Below are 13,187 nucleotides of genomic sequence, written 5' to 3'. Positions count from 1 at the left end.
TTGAGCGAGTGTTTTCAGGAAAAAGTCATGTGGCTGAGATTCCTTGTCTTAGCTTTTAGTTTGTACAATAGGCTAGCTAGTATTTTAACACAGAGCTGTAACTGTTCTTGGGGTGATACATGGCTTCTGGACCTTTTAAAATTAGTTTTGTGTTTGTGTTCTAAGGCTTCTTTTCTATGCTTCTCTTACAGCCCTTTTTGGATATAGTTTTGTACATCTTCAAGCTAACAAGTGCAATAGGAGCACAGGTAAATTGAGTGGGTTTTTTAGAATTATAAGCACATTTTCCCTTTGTTGGTTATAGCCTTGTACCTGTTCGGAATCTGAGTAAAACTCTAGGTGGTAATTGTAGATTCATATGTTATTTGAAGGGATATACTGAAAATATGCATTCACACTTAATGTTCCATGTGCTTTAGCGCCCTCTATTTTGAGGCAAGCAAAATAAAACCCAGTATTTTTAGGCATTTGATCAACAATTTGAAGAACCAAGAAAGTTCTTTATTTTCTTCTAGCATTTCTTTGGGAATCCCATTTAGTACATTACCTTTTGACTGCTTAAGTCTTGCATTAATTCCATTTAAGGGTGAAAATAAGTTTTGTTTCTGTGCAGCCTCTATAAAGGGGAACCATTTCTTGCATTGAACTGTAAGACTCAATAAGCTGAATAATTTCAGAAATAATTCTTCAACTTAGTGAAATGATGCATTATCAAGACTGTTCAGGAGTTGAAAAAGAGTAGCTGTGGGTGACATGGTGCAAATTTTGTTGAGACAGACTTGCAGTAAGGCTTAACTAAACCTTGGTAACTTTTCCAGTCTCAGATGTCTTTGTGCTGCTCTCTGTAATAGTTATTATGTGCAGTTTATGCCATTCCACGCTTCAGTGGTATTTAATCACCTGTCATTTGTCTGTGGAAGCTTAGGATCCAAGACTGCTTGAGAGAACAAGGAAATATATATAGATAAAAGCTGACAATGACATTGAAATATTGACTGCTTTGTGACAGTTTAGCAAATGTAAAGAAAAATAAGTAGGCAGAAAGGAGGGAGAAGAAATGAGAGGGGACCAGTAACTTATTAATGAAATAAGCTGGGACAGTAGGAGACAGGTCACACTGTGTGGTGATAAAAACCTGAATAGAAGGCTGGGATGGGAGGGGCATCTGGGAACAGAGAATTAGTAAAATTAGTAAAGCAGTATCTACAACACAAAAGAAGGTGACATGATGGGAATTGCAAATGTAATTGAATTGGCAATGTAGGCACACAGGAGGTGAGAATTAAGGGATTCATGCTTTCTGGGCATTTTGGATACAGATACTATCATTTGAGACCATCTAAGCTTTTATTCTTTTTTGATATTCACAGGGTCCAGCTAGCATGATGGCATACTTGATTGTTTCAGGGTTTTTTCTTACACGTTTAAGGAGACCAATTGGCAAGATGACCATTATAGAACAAAAGTATGAAGGGGAGTACAGATACGTCAACTCAAGGCTCATTACAAACAGGTACACACTTGGATGCTAAGTGACAATACTGTGGGGTAAATGGAATTTGTGTGTTAAAATGTACTTGGGAATTGTGATGCTATCAGGTCTGAGCCAAGTGTTTGCATCTTTATGTATTGTAAAGTAATTTGTATATGCATTATATTCCATAATCAAGACTAAGTGGGGTATTATAAGCCTGTGTTCTACTGTTGTGAAAAAGTACAAACCCTTATTCCATAAGGTAACTGAAAGTGCTGTATTCCCATATTTTATGGCTGATTTTTTTCAAAGACTTTCTTTAAGAAAATGAAATTGCATTATTTTCGTTTGTCTCTTTTTAGTGAGGAAATTGCTTTTTATAATGGAAACTTGAGAGAAAAACAGACTATTCACAAGACTTTCCGCAAGCTGGTAAGCTTCTTTTATCTCTTAAAACATTTTAGCAAAACTTAATTCTGTTGTGGTGATTCTTGACGTGTTCATGTAAATTGACTTATAGTGGCTTGGTGTTTGTGTTGCTGCATTCATTAGATTAAAAAATCAGGTGGTAGGCTACAAGCAGAACAGAAGTTTCTGACAGAATGGCCTTTCTCTTGCCACTTACCTCCTTGTCACCCACCACAATTATTGTTCTCACTATTTAGTTTCATGTGTAGGTTGTTTTGATCTCGAATGCAAGTCCTTGCCAGCAGGACCCTTGTGCAGTGCTTGCCACACTTAGAGGCATAGTAAGGTATCTGAGATACTGAAAAATAACTGTTTGGAACCAAATGTCTAATAAAAGATAATAAAACAGGTACTGATAGAGTTTGAACTTCTTTCTTCTGTAACTTACCAGGTGGAACACTTGCATAATTTCATCCTGTTCCGGTTCTCTATGGGTTTCATTGATACTATCATTGCCAAATGTAAGTGTGTGTGTCTAGTGCTAATGGATATCTATAAATAACAAACTTTTTGCATAAGAAATGTCTTTTTTCTTACTGTTTCAATGAATGTGTAGCTTAATATTTATTCTTAAACTGCAGACCTTGCCACTGTGGTTGGTTACCTGGTTGTTAGTCGTCCGTTTTTGAACCTGTCTGATCCTCGCCATCAGAACAGCACTCATGCGGAACTTTTGGAGGTAAGTAGACCAGAATTGAAACAACCTGTAGATTTTAAATTTTGTTAGTCCATGTAAAGAAACTTTCTTCTACTCTAGGATTACTACCAAAGTGGAAGAATGCTGCTGAGAATGTCTCAAGCTCTGGGCAGAATAGTCCTAGCAGGCCGTGAAATGACAAGATTGGCTGGGTAAGCTTAATAGTAAGAATCTTTCTCATCTCAATTTAAGAAACTAGTTGTAGAATTAAAATAAGCTTATGTGCTTTGTTCCTGCAGCATGCTAAAAATTCAGCAATTAAAAACATTTTATGCTGAAAATGTATTTGAAGATATGCTGATTATGTCCACTAGAAATTTCACATCTAAATACTACCAGCATGCAGTTTGAATGTTTAGTTGAAACCCTGTCAAATGGTCTTAAATCAATTATGTATTATTTACCAAACCTTTTTTTTTACATTGTAAGAAGAAAAATTTGGCAATTACAGAAAAAGGAAAAGGACCTTGTAAATATGATGCATATTAGACAACCTAGTGCAACTCTAAAATGTAAACATTCTGTTTCTATTCTGGGTTGAATAACTTTGTCATTTTAGCAGTTTGACAGAGTGCGCATTAGAGCTTCTACGGATTTCTTTTTTTTTTTAGTTTCACAGCTCGAATCACGGAATTAATGCAGGTTCTGAAGGACTTGAACAGTGGCAAATATCAGCGTACTATGGTATCAGTAGAAAAAGGTAGATGTGATACACTATGCAATATGTGCATCTCAGTGTAGCATTCCAGTCACTAATACTTGTTTCTTTAAGATGCAGATAAAAAGCAGCCTTTGTCTTTGATACCTGGAACTGGAGAAATTATCAACGCTGATAACCTTATCAAGTATGTTTGCAAAGTTTCCACAAGTTCAATATTTTTAATGTAGACTTTTTTGAAGTCTTTCTCTCTACGACCATTAATAGAGGTTTGAGTACCCATTATTATAATTCGCAGTTCTGTTGTACTATAGTTTATTTACTAGTAATTCCACCTCACACCCACTCAGCATTTCTGTTCTGTAAGACAGTCCTTATGCTCTCATATTAGCAGAAGGTATAATCTGTTCTCTGGACTTGGGCTTTTTGGTAACGTTCCTACTGTCCTTTGGAATATGACTTCTCAGGCCATCTTGTTTCCTTTTAGAGATAAATTAGTTATGGATTTTATTCCATGATATAATTCAGCTGTAAAAATCAGGGGCAAGTCTGTGTTCAAAGTACTTGCTTGTAATTCTGCATGCTTAGAGATTTCATTGATGTACTTGTGTAGGGATCAATTCCTTTATTCTTTGCAGTCTGAGGAATGTAGCACTGACATAGTATTACTACTTAAAGGCATAACATACAGCCAGTTAAGAGATCAAATAATCTCAGTCTGGACAGTGTGAAAAGCAGATAGGGAAGTAGAGGGGAAAGAGAGGAAGGAAGGAGGAGAAGAGATGATACAGCTATTTTTATTTTCATCTTAAAAAGAGACAAGGGGGAGGTGAGCAGAGATGTCATTTCATTGCGTGTCCTAGAACTAATGAGATACACTTCACTACTGGGTTTAAAATGACATGCATCCTTAAATGTAGGTTTATGTCCACAAGATGTTTTGGAGACCAAAGGCTTAGAAGGATTCAAAAAACAAATATAGGGGATGAAACCAAACCTGTAGATGTAGATTTTAAAAGTAGAGTACCTTTTTGATTCAAGAACTTCCTTAGCTATTAATAGTTGGAAACTGGGAGAGTGAGTGAAGCACTGCTGAAGTCTTTCCCTGTGCCTTAAATCTCTCAAGGAAACACGCAGTATCAGCTTCTTTTAGGCAACTGGTGGTCTTTTTTTTTTTTCTTTTTTAACTTTGCAATACGTACAGGTTTGATCATGTTCCGTTGGTGACACCTAATGGAGATGTTTTGATTCAAGACCTTAACTTTGAGGTAAGCTTTTTAGTATCATGGGAAACAATATTAATGTAAAGTTTTCAAGGAAAGATGGTAACTTCAAAGGTCATCTGATTTATAAGAAAAGTGCAAACAAATCATCATATTGGTTTAAAAAAAAAGGCAATAAGGTATTTTCCCAAAAAAAGTTTTTATTGTTACAAGTGCAGTTTCTTCCAGCTGCAGTTGGGTGCTAAACCAGTTAGGGAAAAAAAATAATTATTGCTGGAAGTTGCTCATCGTAATGTCAGAAAGTTGTATACAAGCATATGATGATACCAGATTGTCTTATTGTTTGCAGAAGCTTTCAACAATACTTCCTCATTACCATTTTATGCATTGGCTTTGTGATTCTAGGTTCGATCTGGTGCAAATGTACTGATCTGTGGGCCAAATGGGTGTGGGAAGAGCTCCCTGTTTCGTGTTCTTGGTGAGGTAAGGGAACTTTTTAAAACAAACAGGGGAGAATGCAAAGCATGGTTGTTACTAGACTTTTTTGTCAAGTTTTAATCTTTTTCCTTTTGCAGTTGTGGCCTTTGTTTGGTGGGCGTTTAACAAAACCTGTAAGAGGAAAGTTGTTCTATGTTCCTCAGGTGAGACCAAGTACTTTACTTGACAATAGTGTTTTCTTTCTTTCTACTTCGACCATGTTTAGAAGTATTTGACATATCTTTTTGGTTCTGACTGTATCTCAGAGACCATACATGACTCTTGGAACGCTCAGAGATCAAGTTATATATCCGGATACTTTGGAAGATCAAAAAAGGAAAGGGATTTCTGACCAGGTAATGATGATTAGTTCATTAATGCTTTGTCTAGCTCAGGATGAGTAATGCTTCCAATTCAGAAATACTGAAACTGCTATGAAAAGCACTGCATTTAATAGGATTTTAATATTTACCAGGGTTGATAACGTTATAGTATAATCCTTTATAGCTTTTTTCAACTACTTGCTTTTTAAGTTCACGTAAGTTTTATTTGTCATTTCTGTTTCCATAAAAGGTGCTGAAGGAGTACTTGGATAATGTCCAGCTGGGTCAAATCTTGGAACGTGAAGGAGGCTGGGATAGTGTTCAGGACTGGATGGATGTACTCAGCGGGGGAGAAAAACAGAGGATGGCAGTATGTTTCAAAAGCATAAATGCTTAACAAATGCAGAACATAAGTAAAAAATATAACAGAACTGTAAGCTATTTTTGTTTATTAAATATAAATATTTGGCTAAGAAGAAACCCCCATGTGAAAAACCTAAATACTGAGAAAACAACTGAAAACAGTGGGAATTGTACTCAAAATTTAAAAGCAAATACTGGCTTTTAAACATTCTTTCACCATGTCTTGTTCTTTCATTGTATAAACAGAATTTCTAAAATAACTGTCTAGAATAAAAAAAGTATAAGAAAATGTACAACTTTTGGATTTTCAGGTTTCAGTGCGTACCAACTTAATTCCTTATCCACAGTAAATTTTTGGACACTAATTCATAATTTAACTTCCAACACTGCACCACTGCTGGTAATTCTGTATCCACAGTATCTTGTTTTTTGGCTTGCATTCCAGATGGCAAGGCTGTTCTATCATAAGCCCCAGTTTGCAATTCTGGATGAGTGCACCAGTGCTGTTAGTGTGGATGTAGAGGGCTACATTTACAGCCATTGCCGAAAGGTGAGCTCTTTGTTTCTGGAATTATCTCTCTGTACATATAACAAGAAGCACTAAAATATGGTACAAGGTTCACTCTTCCTTGTGCCTTGTGCAGACTAAAAATTTAAAAAAGTCTGAAAAAAGCTTAGAGGGGCATACAACTTTATGCACACTAGAATCCAGTAATTGTTTTGTAGTCCTAGGATAATTTAGACATTTAGCCTAAATGATATGCAGAGAATTCTTACTAACTGCTAAGTAACTTTACTTTTCCAGATAGAGTCTTAGTATGTCATGTTAAGATCAAATAATCTAAAATTGTAGAATGTTTTCTTGTTAAAAGGCTTCCTTTGGCCAGGGAAAAGAAGTGAAAGGCTGGAAGTTAACATTTCCATCTGTTTGGAGATATGAAAAGCCAAGCACTCTAGGAAAATATGATATTAAATATAGCTTTGTGTTTCCTTTTCCTCTTAAACTCACCATTTCAGATTCTCTGTAGTGCCATGTGAAATCAATGAGATTCAATTTTGCACCCTAGTCTTGGAAAGAATGGCTTGAAATAATCTTAGTTATTGAGTAGCAGTATTCTAGAATGATAATGGAGCAAAGCTGTGCTGAAATACGTGCTTCAAACTTAAGGAGCCCTCTGTAGTAGTGAATGGACATTAGGTGAGGACTCTGCAGAAGAGGGAGCATTATTTCATGAGCTGATTTTACCACATTGGTTATCAATACCCTGACAGTTTTTAAAGTCTATTTTCCATATACTACTTCTTCTATTAACTTGAATATTCATTTGTACTTGCCAAGTGGCTAATGCATGTTACTGAAAAATGGAATTCCTGGTTAGGCTGTCCTTGCAGAAAGAAAAAATGTTACCTTGCTTTATCATCAGAGTGATTTTGTACTTGCTGCTACTGTTGGGGATGAATAGTTGACTGAGTTGAAAGGAAAGAAAGGATGGTTATTCACTTTAAATTGTCACTCTAAGTTTATAATTCATTACAGCTTTTGTGGGTTTGGGATTTTTTGTTGTTGTTAGAATTCCTTTATTCACCAGCTTTATTGTTTTACCTGCCTCCTGCCTTGCCTCTTTTATTCAGCTCATTCTATGTTCAACAAACCTTTAGGAGCAAAAGAATGGTGAAATCAGTTAAAAATTATAAATCCCTCCTGATTGCTTTTTCTCCCACCTGCAAAATCTTGTATTAAAAGCTATATATATGTATAGTTAATAATAATGTGGAAGTTTGTGGTTATGAATTTAAGATCTTCATCTGATATAATACTGAAAAATAAATGACACCTAACCCATGAGAAGAATTAACTGTTTTGTGGGTATTTTCATCTTATAGGTTGGCATCACTCTCTTCACGGTTTCCCACAGGAAGTCACTTTGGAAACATCATGATGTATGTAGTCTTTGCTTTATTAAGAATATCTGTGGGTTTTGTTGACTGACTTGATGAAATTGTCTTTGTGATTCAAGGTGTTGTCATTTTACATCCTAATAAGTCATGTTCTGTTTGGTTTATTTTAAGGTTTTACTTTTCATAATCCTGTTTCACTATTTGATATATTCTACTGCTTTTAGTTATGAAGGAATGCTATCCAAAACTTTTATATGTATCTATAAAATATGAGAGGCTTGCTAGATGCTTAAGTCTTCTTTCTTAGACTCAAAGAAATCCTTAAACTAGAATCCAGTAAACAGCATGGAGGTTTTTGCTTTAATTATATCTAATACATTTATGCTTAAAAAAAAAGGTCTCTGATACATGGACATTTTTTATGGCAAACGAAGATTTTACTGTTCTTTTTATGCAGACAGGCTGTACATGTGGGTAAAAATACTGAATTAATACACAGGGATGAATGTGTACCCTAAGTATATTGTCACAAAATATTGTCACATAACCCAAGAGAACAGTGTTAAGTCTAGATGTAGCTGTTAGCAGACTGATGTATGATATGCAAAAATACAGTTTAACATTTTTACAGAGGCAGTTGAATTTAATAAAGTGTGAGGTGGGAGCAGTTTACCCTCTGGTTAGCTGAGTTTAAAGATTTTGCTAAAACTTTATAAATTATTTTAAATGATTTTTAAAAGTACTTAAAAATATAATTTACTTAGGTCTTTATAGACCTGGTAATTTTTGGGTGGTTAATAACATATTGGTTTTTTTCAGTTCTACTTGCATATGGATGGCAGAGGAAACTATGAGTTCAAGAAAATAACTGAAGACACAGTTGAATTTGGATCTTAAAGTCATGAACTGAACTGCTACAGAGACTGATGATTACAGGAAGTGTGTAGAATGTCAGACAATGTACCATAAAATTACTCAGCTTGTTAAGCATTTACTATTAGGTAGGATATTGCTAATTGTGTATATGTTGGTTTAATTATTGATACGTACTAAGAATGTCCTTATTCTTGTGGTTTAAATACCTGCCTAAATTAAATTGGGCTTAAATTAGTGTAACCTGATTCATCCTGGGATGCAAATCATTTGAAATCGGCTGATTTGACTTTTGTAGACCTTCTTTCCCTTCAGTGAAAAGCCCTGTTAAAATTAGGGTTGCTACCTCTCTTGTTCCTGCAAAGCAGTCTTGGATTTTTGCTCTGTTCTACGCATGTTTCAGAGAGATCTCACATGGTGCAGGACATTGTCCCCTCTTCAGATCTGTGCCCTGTTAAATGAAAGAGCCTTTTCCTTGTCCAAGCCTTGTGACGTAGCCAATGTGCCCTTGCTCAAAAAGGATGAACTGAAACTAAAAGACAAAACTAATTCCTTCTGGTGTTAAAAAAAAAAAAAATAAGGTTGTTCTTTGCTGGGATTTGGATTCTCTTTAACATCTGTCTTGCAGTTCTCTCTGCAGCTCAGCTGCCATTCTCTCACAATTTAGCAAAAGCTTCATCCATCCTCCACCCCAAGTGTCCTTTTTCTGTCAGAGAAATATTGTGGTAATGAGGAGTTGTGAGGAAATTGAGGGAGGAAAGGACCGACCCACCAAAAAAAAAGGGAGGGAAAGAAAAGTGATGATCCTTGTATCCAACAAGCTTGTGAATGTTTTTAGCTCTGAAGAAATATTGACTCCCACAAGAAGAAACAGAGAAAAGAATGTGGGTCCACTCATTCCTCAAATCAGTAGAGGTTATAACAGGCTTGAAAATGTTAATCTGTGAAATAGCAGACTGTTGTCCTGTGTTCAGTTCTGTAATACAGCAGTTACTTTTTCCGAGTCCCTCCTTTTCTCCCTTTGTAAAAAAGTCTGATGATCTCACAGTTTTAGCTACCCTTCAGGTCTGAACTTGAAAGCAAGTGATAAGGGTACTCTCTGTTTGGTCTTCTAGGCTGTGAAGCCTGAAACAATGCTTTTATTCTTCATGTTTGTTCTCTTATTGTCATGATGTTTCTTGATTTCTGATATATATTATTTGCCAGTGATTCTCTGTGTTTTTTAAGGATCTCCAGTCCTTGCTGGTTTTCTTGTTCCAGCTTCCAAATCCCCTCAAAGGAAACAAAGTTTTACAACAGTTTACTGTAATTGTTTTTTCCATACAAATGATTACTGTGGTTGTCATTTGACTTTGACAAATGTAAATGTAGCAAGGTGTTTTTTGTGATCAGGGAATAGGAAGGTATAGTTCAAACTGAATTGCTGTTTAGGCTTTAAAACAAAAAAATTCCAATACCTGTTGTACAGTGAAGGTCTAGTAGTTTTTTAGTGTTCCATGTAAGATATAATATAGGAATGCACTACATGAAGGCATGCATAAAATATGCAATACATCTGTACTTTTTGCATCTTTTATCAAGGGTTTAGATTTTAAAAAGCCCCTGCTTTTTATAAAATGGATATGTAATTGGATGTGCTGCTGTTTGTTAATTTTTACCCAGTTTGATTAGTCATTTTCTTTCATGTTGAAATTGCTACCTGTTAATATTTTTTTCCTTTTACCATAGTTCTTGCCCCTACCTGTCAGTATTCTTTTGAAGTACTCAAATGCAAACAGCAATCCTGGTACAAGAATCTAGTGACCACAGTAGAATCAGAATATAACACATCAATGAAAATCATAAAAGCTTCTCTCTGAAGTATAGCATATTCAAGAGAATAAGGTACCAGAATAATTTTTGTGCTTGTTTTACAGGAAGGCAGATAGATGCCTGATTTCACTAATCTCTTGTTTCTGTTCATTTAGATTCTCAAAATCAGCCATACCATAGCAGGTAGCAGCATGCTATGTGTGAGGTTGTAGTCTTTTTTGAATTCTAACCACAAAAGTAGGGATGCCAGATAGGTTGTTGTGTGGGGAGGTTTTTTGGTTTGGGTTTTTTTTTTTTTTTTTTTTTTTGTGGAAGTTCTCAGCACAAATGCAACTTCTTTGGAAGGGATGTTTTAGTAGCCTTTTAGAGAGATAAAGAAAAAAATAATCTCTAAACTGAGGAAGTTGCTATGATCTTTGTGATTAGGGCAGACTTTTGCAGTGGAATAGTGAACTTGGAATACTTTAATGTATTTTTAATGCTAACAAACAAAACCATACACAGCACACTTACATCACCCCCAGCAGCCAATCCCAATTGTACTTTACAATTTTACTGGTTGTAACAGAATTTTGTGTAAACTTGTATTTATTTTTAAAACTAACAACAAGCAAACAAAAAGTCCATCTCCAAAACCAAGGAGGAATAGGTTTGCCTTCAGATGCCATGAAGTTTGTTGAAACTGAGGATGCTGGTATCTCGTTAGGGCCAGGACTTGATGTTTCTAAATATACTGGAAGGAAAGAAATATATTCTTCTGTGCTTGATTGTAAGGGAGGCTTATAAAGAAAATATAAAAAAGAATGTTATTTTAGAATTATATTCTTAAAAGGCCTTACATTAAAGTGTTCGAGATAGACTTGATCTACTGAGAGATTGTAAAAAAATCTAATGAAAATGATCAAAGTCTCAGTTCTGTTGCAGAATTGCACTGTGATACTGTATTTTAGTTATGTTTCTTTAATAGCACAAGTTGGAAGTTCATGACATGGAATTCTGAACTATCTTAGTAGACAACATACTGATGAATACTTTCAGTCTCGAATTGTTGGTGCTTTGAAGATGGTACTGGAAATAGTCAGATGGCTGCATTTCAACGGTGGTGGGAAACATTCCTGTGTGTAAATACTGTAAAGTGTTTTGGAGGGGGAAATGGCGCTTTATAAATGTAAGACATTAAGTGCCTCTGAAATAATAATAATAATAAATCTAAAGATAAAATATATCTATGTTTTTCATGTTTCTTAATGATGTGATGGGAATTCTGTAATAATACAGTGAATGCATATGCAACAAATGTCGAGTTGCTCAATGAGCCGATTGTCTTGTGTTCAGCTTTAAAAACCTGCAGTGCTCTCTGCAATTTGCCCTGCAATCAGCCAGGTGATGCCATCCAGTTTAGGCTTAACCAAGTACATGAGCTCAGTACTTGAAGGACACATAATTACAGCAGTGGGATAATAGATGCATTAATCAGCTTTAAATCTGCACTGAGATTGGCTCAGTTGGCTATAGCGTGGTGCTAATAAGGTATGAGCCATTTACCTGAGAGCTGGACTCGATGATCCTTGTGGGTCCCTTCCAGCTCAGAATATTCTTTGATTCTCTCTGCTTTGTCTGCTGGCCACTTCTTTTCCCTTTGTTGATTTTAGAAGGGCCTGAATAAGATTACCTCAATACTAGTATGTAATTCTTTGGAATGCTCTTTAATCTTTGTAGTTTGAGGATAATAAGTTAATCACTTTCCACCTTTATTGTATTTGTAATTTTTAATTGTTTTCCTTTATTGTGGTAGACATACCAGCTATCAGGATACTTGAAACACAGTAGTGTAAAAGTACAGCCAAGATATGCTTGAATTAACTGGTTTTTAAGTGATCATCGGTTCCTAATGCTAACTACTATGGATTTTTCCTTTTCTTAACTGAGATTAGTTGTGCAACAAGTGTATTGTATAGCATTCTTAAAGGGTAGAGCTCCCTTTGAAGGAAAATGTCTCAACCAAGGATGCAATCTTAGAAATCAAAGTGTCGTTCAATTAGGTTGATGAGTTAGACAAGAGGAAAGAAAGGAGCTTCTGTGTTGTCAACGGGATGTTTAATACTTAAATTTATTTTTTAGATACAATAAGTCAAGGTAGAAGTTAAAAATCCATTACTAAAATTTAAATTTAACTGTCGTCAGTACCGTGAGGTGTCCATCGAAACATCCGTGATAATGATCATCTGAAATCCCACTGCAAAAAATAGTGGGGTGAAAAGGTTGCCTAGGTTTTATAGAGAAAATAAACCACAACTTTTATCTGTCAAGGAAATCAACAGTGTACAAGTTCAAATTTCTGCTTACAAAGCTGCTGTTCAAAGCAGTTATTTCTATGTATGATCTGTTTGCTTCTTTATTAGGTGTACATAGCCAGATGGTTTGTGCCAGTCCCTTTCCTGAGCATGGAAAGAGGTTTCTTGGTTTTACTAATCAGGGCTGTGCAGCTGTGTCAGGAAGAGGTAGGTTGGTTGGTTTTCTCTTCACATGTTGTGGTTTGAGGCTCTTGCCAGTGCTCTGAACACAGTCAGTTTTTTATATGATGCCTGAAACTTCACTGGGAAGTTTAGAGTGGCTGTGCACATTACATGTTCCTATAATATGTTTGTTTATATGTTCTGAGGAAACCCATCCTGTCACGTGCATTCAAAGAGAGGATGAAACTGGTTTTATTCAACCCAAACTATTCTATCGTTCATCTTGAAACAGAAATATAGCCAAGTTAGATTATTATGAAAGCAACTTGTCTTTCATGTTAAAAACCTTAGAAAAATGTCATCTTCAAAGCCTTCTTTGAACTTCCACATCATTTTCTTTCCTTGTATTCAAAAGCAGAGTGTGGTGATAAGCAGCCTGGAACTTCACAGACAGAAGCTGTTTT

General features: G+C 35.6%; 1 protein-coding gene across 1 annotated transcript in view; it reads left to right on the top strand.

Annotated features, from left to right (window-relative positions):
* ABCD3 (ATP binding cassette subfamily D member 3) overlaps positions 1-11,483 on the top strand; it is a 28,558-nt gene extending 17,075 nt beyond the window's left edge. The window contains exons 8-23 of the mRNA XM_082287378.1: positions 192-248; positions 1,371-1,513; positions 1,837-1,906; positions 2,334-2,403; positions 2,524-2,621; positions 2,700-2,791; positions 3,251-3,339; positions 3,412-3,484; positions 4,502-4,565; positions 4,926-5,003; positions 5,096-5,161; positions 5,264-5,353; positions 5,571-5,690; positions 6,129-6,233; positions 7,568-7,624; positions 8,402-11,483. Of these exons, the coding sequence (XP_082143504.1) occupies positions 192-248; positions 1,371-1,513; positions 1,837-1,906; positions 2,334-2,403; positions 2,524-2,621; positions 2,700-2,791; positions 3,251-3,339; positions 3,412-3,484; positions 4,502-4,565; positions 4,926-5,003; positions 5,096-5,161; positions 5,264-5,353; positions 5,571-5,690; positions 6,129-6,233; positions 7,568-7,624; positions 8,402-8,479 (1,350 nt within the window). The 3' untranslated portion in view covers positions 8,480-11,483. The remainder of the gene's footprint in view (positions 1-191; positions 249-1,370; positions 1,514-1,836; positions 1,907-2,333; positions 2,404-2,523; positions 2,622-2,699; positions 2,792-3,250; positions 3,340-3,411; positions 3,485-4,501; positions 4,566-4,925; positions 5,004-5,095; positions 5,162-5,263; positions 5,354-5,570; positions 5,691-6,128; positions 6,234-7,567; positions 7,625-8,401) is intronic.
* The last annotated feature ends 1,704 nt before the right edge of the window (positions 11,484-13,187 follow it).

The sequence above is a fragment of the Coloeus monedula genome, assembly GCF_965178545.1.
Source record: "Coloeus monedula genome assembly, chromosome: 9".
Taxonomy (NCBI): Eukaryota; Metazoa; Chordata; class Aves; order Passeriformes; family Corvidae; genus Coloeus; species Coloeus monedula.
This window is presented reverse-complemented; position numbering and strand designations above follow the sequence as displayed.